The sequence below is a fragment of the Anomaloglossus baeobatrachus genome, chromosome 6, assembly GCF_048569485.1.
Source record: "Anomaloglossus baeobatrachus isolate aAnoBae1 chromosome 6, aAnoBae1.hap1, whole genome shotgun sequence".
NCBI classification, from domain to species: Eukaryota; Metazoa; Chordata; class Amphibia; order Anura; family Aromobatidae; genus Anomaloglossus; species Anomaloglossus baeobatrachus.
Genome location: NC_134358.1, coordinates 258,510,530 through 258,533,365, shown reverse-complemented (window position 1 = coordinate 258,533,365; position 22,836 = coordinate 258,510,530). Strand labels below are relative to the sequence as shown.

Here is a 22,836-nt window from a genome sequence, read left to right as displayed (position 1 = left end):
TTCCTCAGTGGTCATGTCATGTCAAAACTTCAATATGGATGGTAAAGTGGTTAGCTGGGTCCCAGATTAAATACACAGCAAAAAGTGAGAAGCTGGTAATTGTTCAGCCTCAGTATCAGGAGGGCTGCACCCCCAACTTGCATTAAAGCAAGATAACAGACAAAAAAACACCAAAAAACTGAGCTGTGACAAATGTTCAATAAACATGCAACATTACAAGCATGTGATTTTTTTTGTCTGTTATCTTGCTTTAATGCAAGTTGGGGGTGCAGCCCTCCGGATACTGAGGCTGAACAATTACCTGCTTCTCACTTTTTGCTGTGTATTTAATCTGGGACCCAGCTACCCACTTTACCATTCATATTGAAGTTTTGACATGACACAAGTCAGGTACAGAATATGTTTTTAACTTTAGTAGGTTAGGGACTGTCTCAGATGGGTACACCGTGACCAGGTGAGACAGCTTCTTACCTTTTTGCAAAAATGTATATACTAAGTACCCTGTTTATTAAGCACTTGCAATTTATTTATTTATAGTCAGGGTATTTTTTCTACAATTTTCTCCTTGTTTTTTTTCTAGTCTTGAGGCTGCAATTCACATGCTTGTAATGTTGCATGTTTATTGAACATTTGTCACAGCTCAGTTTTTTGGTGTTTTTTTTATATGTATGTATGCCTGTATGTGTATGTGCGTTTCTGCGTGTGGATGGGGTCCACTGAGACTCTTTCACCCGGAGGCCACAAAAACCTGGAGCCGGCCCTGGCTGCCTTAACATTGGGATCAATAAAAAATATGTAACTAAAGCGGGCTTTACACGCTACAATATTTCTAACGATGTGTCGGCAGGGTCACGTCATAAGTGACGCACATCCGGCATCGTTAGTGATTTTGTAGTGTGTGACAGGTACGTGCGACCCTGATTGTGCGTTAAAACGTTGAATGCATACACGTCGTTCATTTTCTAAAAATTGAACGTCTGGTTGTTCATCGTTCTTGAGGCAGCGCACGTCTGAACACAGCTTACCTGCGTCCCGCCGGCAATGCGGAAGGAAGGAGGTGGGCGGGATGTTACATCCCGCTCATCTCCGCCCCTCCGCTTCTATTGACCGGCTGCTGTGTGGCGTCGGTCGCTGTGACGCTGAACGTCCCTCCCTCTTCAGGAAGTGGATGTTCGCCGCCCACAGCGAGGTCGTTTGGAAGGTAAGTACGTGTGACAGAGGGTAAATCGTTTGTGCGACATGGGCAACAAATTGCCTGTTCCGCACATACGATGGGGGCGTGTGCGATTGCATACGAGATCGCATATGTAATTGAAACGTGTAAAGCAGCCTTAACTCTACTTTGTGTGTATAAGTGACGGCTGTGAGTGATCCTGGACTGTGTCTGTATTGTAGTACTGTAAATCTGAATGTGGCAGAACAGGATAAGATACAGTTAGGTCCAGAAATATTTGGACAGTGACACAATTTTCGCGAGTTGGGCTCTGCATGCCACCACATTGGATTTGAAATGAAACCTCTACAACAGAATTCAAGTGCAGATTGTAACGTTTAATTTGAAGGTTTGAACAAAAATATCTGATAGAAATTGTAGGAATTGTACACATTTCTTTACAAACACTCCACATTTTAGGAGGTCAAAAGTAATTGGACAAATAAACCAAACCCAAACAAAATATTTTTATTTTCAATATTTTGTTACGAATCCTTTGGAGGCAATCACTGCCTTAAGTCTGGAACTCATGGACATCACCAAACGCTGGGTTTCCTCCTTCTTAATGCTTTGCCAGGCCTTTACAGCCGCAGCCTTCAGGTCTTGCTTGTTTGTGGGTCTTTCCGTCTTAAGTCTGGATTTGAGCAAGTGAAATGCATGCTCAATTGGGTTAAGATCTGGTGATTGACTTGGCCATTGCAGAATGTTCCACTTTTTTACACTCTTGAACTCCTGGGTAGCTTTGCCTGTATGCTTGGGGTCATTGTCCAGCTGTCCGATCAACTTTGCGGCATTTGGCTGAATCTGGGCTGAAAGTATATCCCGGTACACTTCAGAATTCATCCGGCTACTCTTGTCTGCTGTTATGTCATCAATAAACACAAGTGACCCAGTGCCATTGAAAGCCATGCATGCCCATGCCATCACGTTGCCTCCACCATGTTTTACAGAGGATGTGGTGTGCCTTGGATCATGTGCCGTTCCCTTTCTTCTCCAAACTTTTTTCTTCTCATCATTCTGGTACAGGTTAATCTTTGTCTCATCTGTCCATAGAATACTTTTCCAGAACTGAGCTGGCTTCATGAGGTGTTTTTCAGCAAATTTAACTCTGGCCTGTTTATTTTTGGAATTGATGAATGGTTTGCATCTAGATGTGAACCCTTTGTATTTACTTTCATGGAGTCTTCTCTTTACTGTTGACTTAGAGACAGATACACCTACTTCACTGAGAGTGTTCTGGACTTCAGTTGATGTTGTGAACGGGTTCTTCTTCACCAAAGAAAGTATGCGGCGATCATCCACCACTGTTGTCATCCGTGGACGCCCAGGCCTTTTTGAGTTCCCAAGCTCACCAGTCAATTCCTTTTTTCTCAGAATGTACCCGACTGCTGATTTTGCTACTTCAAGCATGTCTGCTATCTCTCTGATGGATTTTTTCTTTTTTTTCAGCCTCAGGATGTTCTGCTTCACCTCAATTGAGAGTTCCTTAGACCGCATGTTGTCTGGTCACAGCAACAGCTTCCAAATGCAAAACCACACACCTGTAATCAACCCCAGACCTTTTAACTACTTCATTGATTACAGGTTAACGAGGGAGACGCCTTCAGAGTTAATTGCAGCCCTTAGAGTCCCTTGTCCAATTACTTTTGGTCCCTTGAAAAAGAGGAGGCTATGCATTACAGAGATATGATTCCTAAACCCTTTCTCCGATTTGGATGTGAAAACTCTCATATTGCAGCTGGGAGTGTGCATTTTCAGCCCATATTATATATATAATTGTATTTCTGAACATGTTTTTGTAAACAGCTAAAATAACAAAACTTGTGTCACTGTCCAAATATTTCTGGACCTAACTGTAACTGTTCATTGGATTTATATCTAAATGCTACAGTTCGTGCTCTACTGTTATGGCTAAAAATGTTAACATTATGGGGCCCCCACCAGATTTTCTACCCAGGGGCCCCCACCAACCTTAATCTGGCCCTGGCTGCCACAACCAAAACACCTCAACAGTCATCGTCTGACCAACAACAATGAGGTGACAAGTCATAGGGGCGGGCCTCTGCAAGCCTGTTGGGAGTGGCCTGGCCAAATTGTCAGGACACCTGATGCCTTGTGGTCTATATGGGCCCCCCACATCAGGGGCAGGGCCAAAGAGTTCATTACCCGACCTAGCCTCTGATGCAGTAAGTGCCTGAGCATGCTCAGTAGCATGAAATACAGTTTCTGAAAAAAAGACTATCCGCTTTAGCATGCTGTCTAGGCACAACACAGGACTTAGACCTGGCACGGTGTGCACGTACCTGTGCAAAGAGGCTTTTCTCAGTCAGTGTGAAGCTCCACAGGTGTTGTGTTGGTGCATTACCTTCAGGGACTCCACGTGGAGGAAGAGTCTGGTCACACTTAGGTTGCTTCTTTATATGTATTTTCGTGATGCCACTCTCGGTATTGCGGTCAGTGGGGACCGCCACTACAGTGTAAGGGGACACCTGGGGCTGATGTTGGGTGCAGTTAGTTTTAGTGGCCTCCCGAGAGTGAGTCAAGCCCCAGGGCCCTGTGTAAGTGTGTTGAGCCGCAGGTCGCAGAATGACTCAGGCACAGTCCAAACGAGCATGCGCTGTAGCCCAAAATTAAGACTTTGCCTCAGGAATGACACAGTCAGGCAGAGCATACTCAGTTGGCGAAACACTGGAGTTAGGCTGCGGCTGGGGTAAAATGGCACACAGGAAGGAGCAACCGTGGAAACACTTCGTTCAATTGTGAGGGGAGTCATTTTGGAGTTTGGTGAGGAGTACCATAACGCCAGTGAGCAGCATCCTGTGCCACAGACCAACATTCTTCCGGTGCTGTCTATACTGTTAACCATGATAGAAGCGTAAAGTCTGTATTTATGGCAACTGGACATCACAGTACCCGGGTACGGTAGGCTGTGCCCAGACAGTAATGCGTGCAGGCAACACTTTGTTTTATTATGAAAACACATATCGGTTCTGGGTAGGATGACTTTATAGACAATCACACTTGCTGCCTCTGCACTGTCAAATTGTCACATACAGTTTAAATCATAGAGGGACAGCGACACATGTTTGCATTAAATGTTGCTTTTCAGGATTTACATGACTGTGTTGCAGAGCTGTGTGGTTTGCATTCACACTGTTATCATCTGCCTTTTCTGTGAGGCTTCAGCTAACAAGGGTATTCAGGGTGGGTGATGTGTTTTTTCTATGTTTCGGTAGATAACTGGGAAGCTCTTGTGATGCGCCACTAGTAAGTTGTCTTTGCGCACACAAACACACACACACACAAACACACAATTACAGCTGCTACGCAGAGGGCTTAGCAAGCAGTAGGCAACTGAATAGATTGTTCTATTATTTCAATTTAATGCATGGTTCTTATTGTTTGTTTTGGGAAAGTGAAACAATCATTTATGAACCCAACTGCAAACAGTGCTTTTCATGTTGCGTGGTTTTGCTGCATATACTGTGGATCCCACCAAATACAAGACTTAAAATGAAGCATAAGTCGCAAAGGGAATTTCACTGTGCTACAATGCGGCCTAGCGGGGCTGTGCATCCACCGCTTGCCCCATCACGTGCATTTGCGTGCTCTTCATCCTCTGTGACTGTGGGGACAGCAGTCACACATGCTTTTTCACACTGAACTTCCACCCCGTTACCCGTAAGCGGGATTGTGATTGGCAGGTCGTCACTTGTTTTTTAAGTGCAAACAGATGGTATTGTTGAGCTGTCAGACATCGAGAGAACCACCATTGGATGAAGGAAACATTATATCTACGCCTGCACCTTCGTGAAAGATTGGCTGGACTACCTGCAGTTAATTATTGCGTTCCACAAATGGAAAGGAGTGTAGAATGCACATGTGTTGTACCTTACTTGGCAGCAAAGGAACAATAACTTAGTATTCCAGACAATTTTAGGATGGCAGAAAAAGTGTCAGCTCTTTGGGCAAATTAAATAGCGTGGCAAAAGTGGGCAGGTGGGTACAGTGGCCGTGTTCTGTGTGTACCAGGACAGTAAAGGAAGCCTCACTTTCTATCCCTCCTAATGATGAAATGCAGCAAGGAATTCCCTGAGTTTGCTATAAAAATAGCATACCAAAATGTGCATGAGGGTTGAATGCAGAGGTGCTAGAAATAGCTTGGCACCAGTGGGGCACAAATGGAGTACAACAGCCACTTTTTGGATGCCACTAACTGGCAGCATTTTTTGCTATTATTATAGCTTATTAAAAACAGAGCAGGAGGGTGTAATGCAAAGGTGCTAGAAATAGCTTGGCACCAATGGGGCACAAATGGAGTACAACAGCCACTTTTTGGATGCCACTAACTGGCAGCATTTTTTGCTATTATTATAGCTTATTAAAAACAGAGCAGGAGGGTGTAATGCAAAGGTGCTAGAAATAGCTTGGCACCAATGGGGCACAAATGGAGTACAACAGCCACTTTTTGGATGCCACTAACTGGCAGCATTTTTTGCTATTAAAGCTTATTAAAAACAGAGCAGGAGGGTGTAATGCAGAGGTGCTAGAAATAGCTTGGCACCAGTGGGGCACAAATGGAGTACAACAGCCACTTTTTGGATGCCACTAACTGGCAGCATTTTTTGCTATTATTATAGCTTATTAAAAACAGAGCAGGAGGGTGTAATGCAGAGGTGCTAGAAATAGCTTGGCACCAGTGGGGCACAAATGGAGTACAACAGCCACTTTTTGGATGCCACTAACTGGCAGCATTTTTTGCTATTAAAGCTTATTAAAAACAGAGCAGGAGGGTGTAATGCAGTGCTGCTAGAAATAGCTTGGCACCAGTGGGGCACAAATGGAGTACAACAGCCACTTTTTGGATGCCACTAACTGGCAGCATTTTTTAATATTATTATAGCTTATTAAAAACAGAGCAGGAGGGTGTAATGCAGAGGTGCTAGAAATAGCTTGGCACCAGTGGGGCACAAATGGAGTACAACAGCCACTTTTTGGATGCCACTAACTGGCAGCATTTTTTGCTATTATTATAGCTTATTAAAAACAGAGCAGGAGGGTGTAATGCAGAGGTGCTAGAAATAGCTTGGCACCAGTGGGGCACAAATGGAGTACAACAGCCACTTTTAGGATGCCACTAACTGGCAGCATTTTTTGCTATTATTATAGCTTATTAAAAACAGAGCAGGAGGGTGTAATGCAAAGGTGCTAGAAATAGCTTGGCACCAGTGGGGCACAAATGGAGTACAACAGCCACTTTTTGGATGCCACTAACTGGCAGCATTTTTTGATATTACTATAGCTTATTAAAAACAGAGCAGGAGGGTGTCATGCAGAGGTGCTAGAAATAGCTTGGCACCAGTGGGGCACAAATGGAGTACAACAGCCACTTTTAGGATGCCACTAAGTTTCCTCAGTGTTTGCTATTATAATGGCTTAGTAACAATGAGCTTGAGTGTGCAATGCAGTGCTGCTGCAAACAGATTTGCACTAGTGGGACACTAATGGAAGTCCAACAGCCACTTTTAGGATGCCACTAAGTTTCCTCAGTGTTTGCTAGTATAATGGCTTAGTAACAATGACCTTGAGTGTGCAAAGGGCAGGAGGGTACAGTGGCCGTGTTGTTGGTCAGTGTACAGGAAAGGAAGCCTCACTTTCTATCCCTCCTAATAGTGAAATGCAGCAAGGAACTCCCTGACCTTAGCTACACAGATGCTCTTATCTGTAGCTGTTAAAACCTCTTTCCACTGACCTGACTGTCACCTATGGCTCTCAGCCTGCTGTTATTAGCCCTTACTAGGGCTGAAAGAAACTTCTATCCCTATTCTGTATAGCGCTGTGTGTAGAGCGTACACAGCAGTATCGGAGACAGGAGCTGCACCAGTGGTGACTGACACCCAGACGCAGAAGGCAGATAATGGCGTCCAGATGGGCAGATACCCATATTTATAATGCAGGGACATGTGACATGGACATCCTATCACACATGCCGTTGCAGCAGTGATCTGAACGCGCTGTTCCCGCAGACTATACGCTGAAATTTCATAATAGTGTGAGTCACAGAGTGACTTACAGTATTACAGCGGAAAGCCAGCTAGTAATTAGCTTGGCTTTTTGCTGCTAGAACCATTCTCGAACGTAACTAGAACTATCGAGCTTTAGCAAAAAGCTTGAGTTCTAGTTCGATCTAGAACAGCCCCCAAAATCACTCGAACCGTGAACTGGAGAACCACGAACCACGAACCGCGCTCAACTCCACTTTTGATGTGCAATTGGTTTCTGCTGGACCAGTTTTTGCACTTTCTGATACATTTTCAAGGAGAAAGACCAGTTTAGAGTTATTAGGGAGAGCTGTAAGCTATTTTTTACCTTGCAAACCCAGTCTTCAGGGCATAAGTCCCAGTGGGTGGGAATAATCTTGTCCTTATTAGAGATGAGTGGAACCATTGAAGCTCAGTTCAGCAGCTTCAGCCGAACTTTAGATAACATTTGGTTTGAGACCCTAACTTGACCTGTACCCCAATTGACATCCCTAATTGGGCAGTTCAGGTCTCTGCCTACATGCAGCCAGCTATAAACAGATCACTTCCGGCTGCAGGTAAGTGGGATTTTTATAATTTTTTTTCTGCACACTACAACCAATTACGCTTTTGCTACCACCCAGTGCGAGCCGTTCAAACACTGCAAGTGGCTCGCACCGGGTTGAGCACCGAGCATACCTGAATGCAGCGATCCTCGTGCAAGTGGTGTTCATACGTAAAGCACCCAAACTTTGAATCCAAAATCTGTTTTTTCGGTAAAGTCTTATGTTTGTTACTAACACTGAACCTTGGGTTCGCTCATCTCTAGTCCCTATTGCGAAGGGGCTCTCAGACTTGGGCATTTTCTGTGTCTTCACTAGCCTCAGAACAGTCTTCTGATGAAACCTTTTTTGATGCATTAGAGATGATCTGTGATGCAAAGATTATGAATCTGATTCAGGGATTTCGCACAGCTGAGGACCAAAGTTTATAGCTTCGACAATTGAAGTGTTGTGTAGTGATGCAGGTCTCAAATGCCAGTTCCACAGTCCTTCTGGATACTCTTAAGGATGCTCTCACTCTGCATATTCCACCTTGTTCCTCGAGGGAGGCCATGACTCTGGCCATTCAAATGGATTAAAGAATTAGGGAGAAACATAATGAATGACAGGGAGTTTTGGTCTTTGTTCCAGAGTTGGTCCACTTACCTGTGGCGAAACCCTTGAAGGTAGGAAAAGCGCGCTCAAAGGCCATAGAGAAGAGACGTCAACGTGGTTTCAGACTCTGCCTTTATTGTGATTGAGCTGGACATTTCTTATTTTTTGCGTCTTGAGCTGGAGTTTTTAATTGTACCATTTTTGTGTAGATGTCATGTTTTGATCGCCTGTTATTGCATTTTAATGCAATGTTGCAGTGGCCAAAAAATGTAATTTTGGAATTTAGAATTTTTTTAAACGTGCTCTCCTAGGATCTGATCCCAGATTGTTTGATTACCCTACCTCACAGCTTGCAGTCATAGACTTCAGTAGGTGAGTCTCTTTCAATATATAGAACAAAATAGTGAATGATACAATATTGTTCACATTCACAATTATTAAATGTGAGAAAACTGCTATCTGAACAGCCCTATTGAATTACATTGGTCAGTGTGCTGTCAGATTATTACTTGGACAGGACACATCTATATAATAAGCTCATCTGAATAATCCCTTAGTCCCATAGGAATCAATAAAATCCAATTCAAATAAATTTAAATAAAATAATTCTTTATCTAAAATGTGTGAACAAAACACAGAAAACAAAGAAAAAAATTGAAAACTATGTAAAGCAATATGATGAGGTTATTAGCAATAATTATTGTTATATTATATTGTTCATTAATTATTATTATTATTATTACTAATAAAACTAGGAACTGGTAGATTTAGATGTAGTGCAAGTGTCACCTGGGTAGTAGGGGCAGGAGTCTCTATTAGGCTTAGACGTAGTTGCTGAGCAGTGGTATGGCTTTTCTGCTCTGTTGGGCAGTTTGGGGTGTCACGGTGCTCCTACCTGGTTCCTTGCGCTCCAGACCTGTTCCAAGGGTACAGCTAGATGATTTACAGGTACGTAGAAAGGAAGACGGCTACTGGAAAACAGATAAATGATTCAAAATTTCTTCAGCATTTAGCCACAACACTGGATTTCCATAGAGGTTCCAGCTGGATGGCATTTGGACTGTTTGTCACATCCTCACCGAAGTACGCTCCTGTGACTTCTGCTTTGGTCACCAGGCGCCGCCGTATTCCCGCCATGGACTCTGCTGGTGATAGGAGAGGAGTCAGTGCCAGTGGCTCTGGTGGGCCAAGACTCCGCTCATCCACTAAGCTGGGTTTCCCTTGGACCTGCAGTACCACTGACTGACTGTAGGTGGCGTGCGTCTTCCAGCTGAAGTTACCACAATTCAGCTACAGCCAATGGGAAGACACCACACCCTCCTAATTCCCCCTCTTGTCTGCTGGTCACTGCCAGAGATAGTTTTGTATTCCTGCTAGTGTCTGGTTCCTCTTCTTTTCTGACTAGTGATCCCTCTGTTTTGACCTCTGCCTGCTCATTGACTGCTCTCCTGCCTATTGTTTTTGCACCTCACTGCCATCTCCGGTTTTGACCTCGGACTGATTTCCTGACTATGCTCCTGCCTGCCGATTTTGTTCTTTTTTGCGCCTCCTGGTTTGGACCCTGCCTGACAACCACTCTTTCCTGGAATGCAGCTTTCCATGAGCAGCAATCTCCTGGACCTTGTGTAATTCCAAATCCCTGTACAGGGGTTAAAGGGTTTTAGGGTTCTTGAGATCCTGCCGACTTGGTGGCTAGCCCTAGTTTGTTTGTGACAGTCATCCTGAGTCTGTGGTCAAGGGCAGCACTGTTTCTCTGATATGCCTAACTATAATTGAGGGTTGGCTTTGCTGCAATAGGCTCTGTAGCTTTAGTGTCTTTAGGGTTATATCCTTGGTATCTTGGGCTACCTACTATAGCTGTCAGGATGCTGAGTGTTACTCGCCAGTGTCTAGACCTGGCTGGGATTTTGTATTTAGTCAAAAAAATGGTCTGCATTCAGACTGAAAATGATGGTGGTACAAGTGAAAAATGCGTCAGCGAACCTGTGGCAATATATCAGAAAAAATTCACTGCACTCATTGGTTGTAATGCAATAAGGTGAGGGGTTTATTAATACAAAGAAAAAGCGACTGTGAAATCATTCGACGTTTCGACCCGCCCGAGTCTTAAGGGGGCTTTACACGCAAGCGACATCACTAGCGATGTCGCTCATGCAAGCCCCCGTTGTTTGTGCGTCACGGGCAAATCGTTGCCCATGGCGCACAATATCGTTAGTCCCCGTCACACATACTTACATGCCTAGCGACATCGCTGTGGGCGGCAAACTGCCTCTTTTCTAAATGTGCGGTTCGTGCGGCGTCACAGCGACATCACACGGCAGCCATCCAATTGAAGCGGAGGGGCGGAGAGCTGCCGCAGGAAAGTGGCGTCCACCTCGTTGCCGGAGGACGCAGGTACGGTGTTGTTCGTCGTTCCTGGGGTGTCACACGTAGCGATGTGTGCTGCCTCAGTAACGACAAACAACCTGCGTCCAGCATCATCAACGATATTTGGATTTTGAACGACATGTCAACGATCAACGATAAGGTGAGTATTTTTGATCATTATCACTCGCTTGGAGCTGTTACACGCAACGACGTCGCTAACGACGCCGGATGTGCGTCATGAATTCCGTGACCCCGACGACATATCGTTAGATATGTCGTTGTGTGTAACGGGGCCTTTAGTCAAAAGTCAATGGAGGATGGGTAGCTGGAGTGTGGAAATGAAAAGTGCAATGGCGCTGGTGTGTATGGGATTGCCTTGAGGATAGATAGAGATGGGTTTGCCAGCGCAGTGGTGCTGTTGTTGTTTGTAATGCATTACATCGTGATGCATTACAGTCGCTTTTCCTTTGTATTAATAAACCTCTCACCTTATTGCATTACAACGAATGAGTACAGGATTCTGTATTTAGATTCCCTGCATAAAACAGGAACCATCTTTTATATTTCTTCTTTTGTTGGCTCTTAGTTGTCAGGGCTCTAAAAAGGCTGTCTGGCAATGAACTCGATCCTAGCAGCCCTTGTACACTGCTCCTCACCTCTAGCTGTCAGGCCTGTCTCAACTGCCGTCGGTCAACTGCCAACTCTTTCTGGTTTTCATAGTGACCAGACAAGATAGGATGTTGTTCAGACATCCTTCAATACAATCCCTGTTGACTCTTATACTGCCATCTGCTGGTCTCCAGTGGTATTACAGAGCAATAATACAATTAATTTGACACAATGAAACAAGGCAATACATCAAAGCAGAAATTATTCCACAGGCTGCTTTTAATTTCGAAACATTTGTAATGGCCTTTTCTTGGTCATTACACAAAACATGTAGTTTGTTGCAGTTTTTAATAAAGCTGCAGTCTTAGACCTTTCTGTAAAGAAACTGGCCCTGATTCATTCAAGTAATTTTGCCAAAATTCTGGTTAATTGCTTTGAAAAATTGCAAAATGTTTGCTCATTAGAGTTGCGACTTGTGCAGGACTTCACACCTTGTCTAATTCCCGATGTGCTGTGGCTTTCTTTATGCCAGAAATCTTACTCTAGTCTGGGACGAGAGAATCGACCCACACCGCTATATCATGCCTTGCCTGATTTATTAAGAGGAGTGCGCTTCTTAATTAATCAGAAGCCTCACACTTCATCCCACCCTCATCCAAACTTGTGTGAAAAATGCTGGTTTCGATGAATCAGCCCCTGATACTTTTCCACTTTTTATATCCACTCCAGTATTGATGAATCACGGCCTAATACTTTTGGAGATTCAGTTACACTTTTTAAATCCAGTTTTAGTCCAAATATTTAAATTTTAGTCTAGAGGAAAGCAATGTGAAATGTAAAGCACTATCTCTAAGATTTCATATCAAAAAACAAATAGATTACATGTTTTACATGTCTAAAAATAACGAGGAAGGCAAAAATGAAAATGCCATAAAGCATACATTACCATTAGAACTTATTTCTTGTTTTTATTGAAGACTTTCTTGTGTACAGGTCGTACTTTCTTATTACTATATCATTGGTACATTATTTCTTGACAATCACTTGAAATAAAAGCATAAAATCCCTCCCATACCTTTGCCTCAATATGTAAGCTCTATTTGTACACTTTGTCTTGCACGTCTTGATGAGTCAAATAAAGGGGAATAATTTACATTATTATCTGTATTGTCTCTGTACCAGTTTTTAATGAATCCTGTCTTAGGTGTTCACATGTTTACATAGGTTGCTCTTTGATACATTTTTCTTCCTCCCTTACAAAAGGCTTCTTTTAAGTCTGCAGGTGATGATTGCATAACAGGTGAGACATTGATGTATGGTTGAGCACATTTCTGACACACCCGTTCTGGATAAGCCTGTTTTATTCTTCTACTTCTGTTATACTAGGGAAACAGCAACCCGGCTGCTGACAGAAACCAATAAGCTAAAAAAGAAATGACAAAATATAATAATAAAATAGTCTTCTTTGTTTCTGAAGATTTTGCTAAGGCGCATTGACATTAAGAAACCTTGAATTTAATTGGAAATGTCCCTTTAAATAATAAACTAATTGCCTTGTGGCTGTGTTCAATCCAAGAGTCGATGCCCTTTAACTCCAATTTAAAAACCAATGCATGCCATAAACTGTAACAAAAAGAAATTAAAATTGCCAAAAAACTGGAGCAGGCAACAAAAAATGGATTTTAGATTTGGAATCAGCAATGCAGATTTTATATACATACATATAAATATAAATATCTATATATATATATATATATATATATATATATAAAGTTCTAAAACCTCATGCAGCAGAAAATGAAAAAAAAAAAAAAAAGTTGCTCAGTGAAATAAAAAAATCTATTTACATTACCTATATTAGGGTAGACTCACACTAGCGTATAAAACAGACGATTCCAATCTGATAAAAAAAATGCAATGCACTAGAACCAATGTCATTCAATGAGGCAGTGCCATTGCGCGATTTTTTTTTTCCCCTCAGCTCTATTTGGTGAAAAAACTGCAGTATGCTGCGAGTGGAAGTATAAATTGGGCGAGACTCACCTATTTAGATTCTGTAGCATAGAACACTGTCCTATGGTCCTGTAGATGATTGCAAATAATAGCTGCTGAGAAAAGAAAACTTATTGCATATGGACACTAGGCAAGAAAGAAATCACACACTCACATAGCACTCACATTACATACGGAGTGCCAAACGGATTTCACTCATCCTACTTTTCTGATTTTTTTTTTATACATTAGTGGTAGCATACCCTTCGGTGATGTTGTCTCTCCCATTTCTGCCTAATATTGTAATGTGGTGAGGTTTTATTTTGCAATTTTACTCATTTAATCTCTGGGATTGAAGGACTCAACCCTAAAATGGCATCAGCTCTATTGTGATTTTGCTGGGATTTGATCTTATATTGATTCTGCACTCACTGCATAGTTCATCAATATAAAAGTAGTGGATGACACCTTTAAAAAGGTTAATCTCGTTGGCATAATATACAAGTAGCCCTTTTAAAAGCAAAACTCCTTAAACTAATAAATGAAACATGCACCCACTCATTATATAAGGCAGGGTACTATAATTTATTGTGCGTGGTTTTGACTCATTTGTATTTTGCTGAACATTTGTAAATCACTGCACTATTTAAGTCCACCACTAGATGGAGCTATAACAATGGGGGAGTATTGTATCATGTTTGCTCATATTAACCAACTTAGGTTGCTTAGCACTGTGTATAACAGGTAAGCGTGGGTAATATTACATGAGTTTTACCAAAAACAAAAGTGATAAATTGTAAATCAGCGGCAGAGAAGTGTACATAAACGTCAAATGGATCCCACCTCTAAAATAAACATGTCAATAATATATTATTAAGTAATTGTCCACATTATATATATATATATATATATATATATATATATATATATATATATATATATATATATATATTACATATATACATATACACATATCTGAGAAAGACAGTGGTATATGGGTATATGTGCCTCACAAAGTGATATAATGACTCTGTTTCAATATATTTAATACTAAGATGATAAAATTATCCAGCAGAATGTCAGATCTCCTCCTTCCATTCACATAGCAGATGATAAAACTTTGATTGCCTGCAGTCACCACTAGAGGACACTCAGCACATGTGGATTAATAGCAGCTGGAGAATTCTTTACGCCCGGGGCTCCCTCTAGTGGAAGTTGTAGGAAATATTATAACCACATGGAAGATTTAGGAGAACCTTCAGGTTCATAACACCACCCTGTCCTACTGGTGTCAGAACTTGGAGTATGCTACAATCTAAACATGGAAATAATAATATAGAGTACGTCTAATATAATAGCTATATATCACTATCATATCATTTTCATAGGTTGTTTGTTAAGAACACAATGGATTCCATCAGCAAAAGCATCAATGAATTTTCATTTGATCTTATCAAAAAGTTAAAGAACTCAGGGAGTGATAAAAACATTGCGATATCACCACCAAGTATCTCTGCAATCCTGTCCTTAGTGTTGCTTGGATCCAATGGAGACACATCGGCTCAAATTCAAAAGGTAAGGCAGTCCTAAAATGGAAAAACAAAATGTATATAACAATATAACTTGATTGTGCAAGGCATCAATTAAAAAAGTGTATATTGGACCACCCTCCATGTGTATTGGAAATGTGTTGGACTCCCCACTGGCGGACAAAGAAAGAAAATGTCCCCTGCCAGAACAATATATGAGGCCAATAGCTCATCATAATACACTTGTTTTGGAGGGGACAGTGGCCCACTTAGCTCTTGGGCCCCAGTGCGACTGCACAGGTTGCACCAATGATGTGTCCGCTGCTGGACTCCCCTCCAAAGTGGAATAGCCATGCACTTACGTGTGTGTATTTAGGAAAGGAAGCTTAGTTGGTAAACCATTCATCATTCATTTTAAAACAGGTTGTCAAGGAATATTTTTTATTTCAGCAAAGGCTTGCATAAGAAGAAAATAACAAACACAGCTATATTCACCCTATTCAGGTCTTGTGCTGTCTCTCTACTGATCACAGGCTATAGCGGTGATATCCCAAATACATAACACATGACCAGTAAAGCCAATCACAGGCCCAAGCGGCTACAGTGGCATCACCGAAACAGCGATTGATGGCGGTGGATCTGCGGAGGGTGAATATAGCTGTGTTTGTTATTTTCTACTTCGGCAAGCTTATGGTGAAGTAAAAATAGTTGTGTAAGCATACATTTGTGCACATTCTTAGTAGCAAGACCCCATCATGCCAAGATCATCAGTTTCCTGGAGGCAATCCCTTTCATAGGCTGTACCTCACCCCCGGACAATTTTCCGTTTTTCGTGGGGGGGGGGGTTTGCTCCCCTTCTTCTAAGAGCCGTAACTTTTTTATTTTTCCATCAATCTTGCCATATAAGGGCCGGTTTTTTGCAGGATGAGTTGTACTTTTAAATGAAACCATAAGTTTGTGGAAAAATTGCAAAAAAAAAAATGCAATTGCAGGATTAGTTTTGGGATATTTTATTCACCGTGTTCACTATATAGTAAAACTGATGTGTCATTGTGATTCCTTAGGTTGGTACGAGTTAGATACCAAACATGTATGTTTAGGTTTATCTAAGGGGTTTAAAAAAATTCACACACTTCGCACACTTTTTGCGCCATTTTCCGCGACTGATATCGTTCCCATCTTTTGGATCTATGGCTCTGTGGTGGCTTATTTTTTGCATCTCAAGCTGATATTTTTAATGGTACCATTTTTGCGCAGATGCTATGTTTTGATCGCCTGTTAGTGCATTTTGCGCAAAATTCACAGCGACCAAAAAATTTAATTTTGGCCTTTGGAGTTTTTTGCTGCTATTGCACTTACTGATCAGATTAATTGATTTTTTATTTTGATAGATTGAGCATTTCTGAAAGCGGCAATACCAAATGTTTGTATATTTTTTATTTTTTTAACTATTTAATTTTCAATGGGACGAATGGGGGTTGATTTGAACTTTAAGGTTTTTTTTAAAAACTTTTTTTTTTACTTTTTTTTATTTTTCTACTCTTTGTAGTGAACTATAAGAATCAGCAGTCTGATCGCTCATTAATTTCTGTTGATCAGAGCTACACAGCTGAGATCACCAGAAATACTCACCTCTGTTTAGTGGCAGCCCTTGGCCGGGTGAAACAGGAAGTGAGTCATGGTAGCTACAGGAGTCATCACATGACCCTGTGTTACCACGACAACCATCGGCTCACAGTGATCACAGGGGCCAGGTAAGTGAAGATTTACCATAGTGGAGATCTAAATAGCAATGTCACATTTTGACATTGTGATTTAAGGGGTTAACAGGTGAGGGTGGATAGCGGATCCACCTATGCCTGCAAGGCACATGATAGCTGTTCAAATAAGCTGACATGTGCGCAGATAACTGGCAGCTGCCCACAGCAGCCGTCGGTGAGTACAATTATAAGGGTTAGGACATAATTTTCCTGCCCGCGGTTGTTAATGGGTTAAGCTCTCCATTCTAAATACTCCCAAACCCATCATTTCTGGTCTAAGTGACATCTCTAGTGATCTCCTGGTTGGAAGCTTGAATTGTCACTCAAGTTCAGAAGGTCACAAATCTTGTGATGACTTGTCAGCAATTTAGAAGGTCCAAAACTGCTGGCAGAATACCTAACCAAACTACTGCTTGTTTTATGCTCAGGTTCTTCACTTACCGGACGTCAAAACAACTATTGAAAAAAAAACACCTGGAAAAGTATGTGCAAAAAAAGTAAAGACAGAGAAGGTATTGTACATGAGAGATCTAGGTATAGATACCTTTTCAAATGGCAGTAAAATCACGAAAAATGAATACATATTACTGTAAACCGGTGCATTTTTGTTTTAGATAAACCAAAAAGGATTTGTACTCCAATTTTTACTAAGGCCTTGAAATGTAAGGCCCTGTGCCCACACTGTGTATTTGATGCAGATTTTCAGACATCTGCAACAAAAGCCAGCCAAGTCTATAAGAATTCAGAATTGCTGTGCCCACATTGCTTACTTTTCCCTTGCGGATTTGGTGCAGATTTAGGCTATGTGCGCACTGGGAAATGGAATTTTCTTGAGAAAATTCCGCATGCTCTCAAAGATTACCTCACCCGCGGTAAAAAAAACGCGGCAAACCGCACCCGAAAACCGCATGCGGTTTGCCGCGGTTTGCTGCGGTTTCACCGCGGTATTGTTCGCGGTATTGCCGCGGTTTTGCCGCGTGCGGGTTGGGATGTGCTTTATTGCATTCAATGCAATAAAGCACATTGAAAAAAAAAAAAAAAAAAAGTCATTTAATTCTGAGATAGTAGATAGATAGACAGAAGAATAGATAGAGGGATAGATAGATAGAAGGATAGATAGAGGGATAGATAGATAGATAGATAGATAGATAGAGGACAGATCGCTTCATTTCCCACGGTCGGCAGTGAGTTCACATTACCGGCCGTGGGAAATGACCGGTAATTACCTCTGCTGTCTGCTGCATTCATTCAGCGCTGTGTCTGTGACAGTCGCGGCTGGATGTAAGCAGCGCAGGACGTCGGACCTGTGGATTACGCCGGAGCTTTGATGCGGGAGGGGTTAATAAAATGGTGAATGAGGCTTGTTTGTTTTATTTAAAATAAAGGATTTTTCGGTGTCTGTGTGTTTTCACTTTACTTACGGGTTGATCATGTCAGCTGTCTCATAGACGCTGCCATGATCAAGCCTGGAGTTAATGGCGGTGATCCACCACCATTAACCCCTTGTATTACTGCTGCCACTGCTACATGGCGGCAGGAAGAGCCGGGGACACGCCGGTGCTGCCGCATAATGCATGCGACAGTCCCGGGGCAGCTGCAGCTGATATTCTCGGCTGCGGGAGGGGGAGTGAGGCGGGGGACATTAACCCTGCCCCTCGCCCTCCCCAGCCTGAGAATACCGGGCCACCGCTGTGTGCTTACCTCGGCTGGACGGTAACTATGCAGCGGAGCCCACTTTCTTTTTTTTCTATATTTCCGTTTTCTTTCTATGTGTGTTCTATGTGTCTGTGTCCTGTGTCTGTGATGTCTGTGTCTGTGATCTGTGTGTGTTTACTCTCTGCTCCGCTTCCTCTTCCTGTAATGACATCACTTCCCTGCAAAACCGCAGACAGGCGATGTACATTACCGGAGGTAAACCGCGAAATACCGCAGGGAATAACGCAGGAAAACGCAGTGAACCGCACAGAATTTGCTTCCTGCGTTATTCCCTGCGGGATTTCACGATTACATTGGAGTCAATGGAGTGAAATCCCGCAGCGATGTGCGGAAAAGAATTGACATGCAATTGTTTTTGCTGCGGAAATCCCGCAGCAAAACATGCAGCTGTCAAATTCCGCCTAGTGCGCACAGGATTTTTTTTGCCCATAGGTTTTGCTGGTGATTCACTGCAGAGATGTTATGAACATTTTCTGCAGCGAAACATGCAGCAAAACCGCAAAAAATCCGCGGCAAAATCCGGTAAGTGCGCACATAGCGTTAGTGCAGAAAAAAAGAAATCTGAGCCAAATACTCAAGGGAAAAATACGCAACGTGGGCACAGCACTTCTGAATTCTCATAGACTTTGCTGACTTCACAATGGACATGCAGATTTTGCTACCAATTTCTGAAAATCTGCATCAAAATCCGCGTCAACATACGCAGGGTGGGCACAGGGCCTTAGGCGGGCTTTGCACGTTGCGACATCGCAGGCCGATGCTGCGATGTCGCACGCGATGGTGCCCGCCCCCGCCGCAGGTACGATATCGTGTGATAGCTGGCGTAGCGAAAACTATGGCTACGCCAGCTTCACACGCACTCACCTGCCCTGCGACCGTCGCTCTGGCCGGCGACTCGCCTCCTTCCTAAGGGGGCGGGTCGTGCGGCGTCACAGCGACGTCACACGGCAGGCGGCCAATAGGAGCGGAGGGGCGGAGATGAGCAGGATGTAAACATCCTGCCCAGCTCCTTCCTTCCGCATATCCTACGGAAGCCGCAGTGATGCCGGTGGGAGATGTTCCTTGCTCCTGCGGCTTCACACACAGCGATGTGTGCTGCCGCAGGAGCGAGGAACAACATCGGACCGTCGCGTCAGCGTAATTATGAATTACGCCGATACTGCAACGATGATACAATTACGACGATTTTTCGTTCGTTAATCGTATCATCAAGGCTTTACACACTACGATATCGCATGCGATGCCGGATGTGCGTCACTTTCAATTTGACCCCACCGACATCGCACCTGCGATGTCGTAGTGTACAAAGCCGCCCTTAGTCTATCAATAATGTCCACTATAAGTAAAAAAAAAAAAAAGAAACCAGTGAGAAATAAATACTTGCCTATCTCCTGGAGTTCAATAGACTATAGGGTGCTTTACACGCTGCGACATCGCTAGTGATTGCTAGCGATGTTGGGAGCGATAGCACCCATCCCCGTCATTGGTGCGATATGTGGTGATCGCTGCCATAGGGAACATTATCACTATGGCAGCGTCACACGCACATACCTGAACAGCGACGTCGCTGTTGCTGCCGAACAATCCTACCTTCAAGGGGGAGGTGTTTTCTGCGTCACAGCGACATCACAAAACGGCCGTCCAATAGCAGAGGAGGGGCGGAGATGAGCGGCCGGAACATGCTGCCCACCTCCTTCCTTCCTCATTGCCGGTGGAGGCAGGTAAGGAGATGTTCGTCGTTCCTGCGGTGTCACACACAGAAATGTGTGATGCCGCAGGAACGACGAACAACCAGCGGCATGCACCACCACCGATATTATGAAAAGGAGCGACATGTCAATGATCAACGATTTTTGCCGTTTTTGCAATCGTTCATCGTCGCTCCTAGCTGTCACCGCTGCGATATCGCTAACGAATCCGGATGTGCGTCACAAACACCGTGACCCTGACAACATATCGTTAGCAATGTCGCAGCGTGTAAAGCACCCTTTAGAATGCAGTGGTATGGTGCATGAAGAACCACTACTCCATTCTATGTAGGACTTTAGACACCCGTTCTTTGGATTCGTGGGGGTCTCAGAGATTGAATCCTTGAGATCATTAACTTTTTACTTTGTTCTGTGTATAGGCGTGAAATAACATTTTGATTGTGTACTGTCTTTATTTATGTGATAATATTGTTAGAATGCTGACATTTATACTGTACTAATATCTTCCACCTTTGTCACCAAAAATTGGAAATAACTAGGTTGCTGAAGTGCATAACCAGTTCCATCAACTGCTACTCCAATTAAAATCCTCAAAGAGTGACATGGTGCTGACCATCGCCAATGCAGCATTTACTCAACTGAATTTTCATTTGTCAAAGGTAAGTTTTCTATCACAGTTTGCTGAATGTATGGACCAGTTAGACAATTGTGAAGGTAGAAATTTTGCCCTTTGCAATTTATAGTTAATGTCATAACTATTTTAGTTTGTAAATAAAAAGATGTACCGTACATTTCTTTTCTCTAATACTATCACTGATATATAGTCATGGCCGACAGTGTTGGCACCCTTGATATTGTTCCAGAAAATAAAGTATTTCCTCCAGAAAATGATTGCAAATACATGTTTTCTCATACTCATGTTTATTTCCTTTGGAACAAAACAAGGAAACAGAAAAAAAAGCAAATTGGATATAATTTCACACAAAAAAAACAAAATCGGCCAGACAAAAGTGTTGACAACCTAAACTGAATATTTGGCTGCACTCCCTTTGGAATAGATAACTGCAATCATTTGCTTCCTACAACCATCACCAAGTTTCTTACACCTCTCTACTGGATTTTTGGACCACTCTTTTTTTGCAAACTGCTCCAGGTCTTTCATATTTGAAAGGCGCTTTCACCCAACAGCAATTTTAAGACCTTTCCACAAGTGTTCAATTCGATTTAGATCCGGTTTCATTGCTGGCCACTTTAGAACTCTCCAGCACTTTGTTTCCATCCATTTCTGTGTGCTTCTTGAGATATATTTGGGGTCATTGTTCAGACTTTTTTGCTTCCCAAAATCCTTTGGTAGTTTTCAGATCTCATGATGCCTTGCACACAGTCAGGACCCCCAGTGCCAAATGGAGCAAAACAACCCCAAAATATTTTTGAACCTCCACTATATTTGACTGTAGCTACGGTGCTCTTGTCTTTGTAGGCCTCATTCCATTTCTGTACATTGTAAAATGATGTGCTTTACCGAAAAGTTCTATCTTGGTCTTCTCTGTCCACAAGATGAGACCAGAAGAATTCCTAGAAGAATTTTGGCTTACTCATGCACATTTTCCCAAACTACAGTCTAGATTTTTTTTTTATGTCTCTGACAGCAGTGGGGTCATCCTGGGTCTCCTGCCATAACGTTTCATTTCATTCAAATTTTGATGGATAGTTCACACTGACACTGATACACCCTGAGCCTGCAGGACAGCTTGAATTTCTTTGGAACTTTATTAGGTCTACTTATCCCCCATTCGGACTATCCTGCATTGCAACCTTTCATCAATTTTTCTCTGCCTTCCTTTCTGTACTCCAGATTCAGTGTGGCACACACAGACACAATGTAAAGGTTGAGTCAACTTCTTCTCTTTTTATCTGGTTTCAGGTGTGATTTTCATGTTGTTCACACCTGTTATTTGCCACAGATGAGTTTGAACGAGTATCACATGCTTGAAACAAAGCTGTTTACTCACCATTTTCAAACAGTGACAACAATCTTGTCCAAACCACTTTGGGGTTTTGTGTGAAATTATGTATAATTTGCCTTTTTTTCACTGTTTTTTGTAATGTTACAATACACAGAAAGGAAATAAACATGTGTATGACAAAATGTGTAATTGCAATGATTTTTTGGGAGAAATACTTAATTTTCTGGAACAATTTGTACCCTGTCAACACTTTCAGCCATGAATGTTTACATGTCCATTATCCATTATTAATTATATTGTTTGGAAATGGTATTTATTATTAACTAGAAGGTGGCCCGATTCTACGCATCGGGTATTCTAGAATTTACGTATTGTGTAGTTCATGTATGATTTTTGTTATATATATATATAGATGTTGTTGTGTGTAGTTACCAAGTGTTTGTGTAGGGCGCTGTACATGTTCTGGGTGTTGTCTGGGAGTGACGGGGGGTGAGAGCGGTGTTGTTTGTGTGTTGTGTTGTGTGTGTTGCGTTGTTTGTGGAGCGCTGTGTGTCTGTAGCATTGTGTGTGTGTTGCGTGGTTTGTGTGTGTTTTGGGGAGGTATGTTTTGTGCAGTGTGTGTGTTGCGCGGTATGTGCGTATATTTATGTATGTCGCGGTGTTTGTGTGTTGGGTGTTGTGTGTGTGCAGCGTTGTCTGTGTGTGGGTGTCTGTGTAGGGCGGTGTTTGTGTTTCCCAGTGTGTGTGTGTTGTGCAGTGCGCGTGTGTGTGTGTGTTGGGGGGAGGTGTGCACCTCC

General features: G+C 42.6%; 1 protein-coding gene across 1 annotated transcript in view; it reads left to right on the top strand.

Moving 5' to 3' along the window:
* LOC142243181 (serpin B4-like) overlaps window positions 1-22,836 on the top strand; it is an 83,160-nt gene that overhangs the window by 17,689 nt on the left and 42,635 nt on the right. The window contains exons 2-4 of the mRNA XM_075314822.1: window positions 14,747-14,933; window positions 17,076-17,159; window positions 20,612-20,731. Coding sequence (XP_075170937.1) covers window positions 14,766-14,933; window positions 17,076-17,159; window positions 20,612-20,731 — 372 coding nt within the window. The 5' untranslated portion in view covers window positions 14,747-14,765. The remainder of the gene's footprint in view (window positions 1-14,746; window positions 14,934-17,075; window positions 17,160-20,611; window positions 20,732-22,836) is intronic.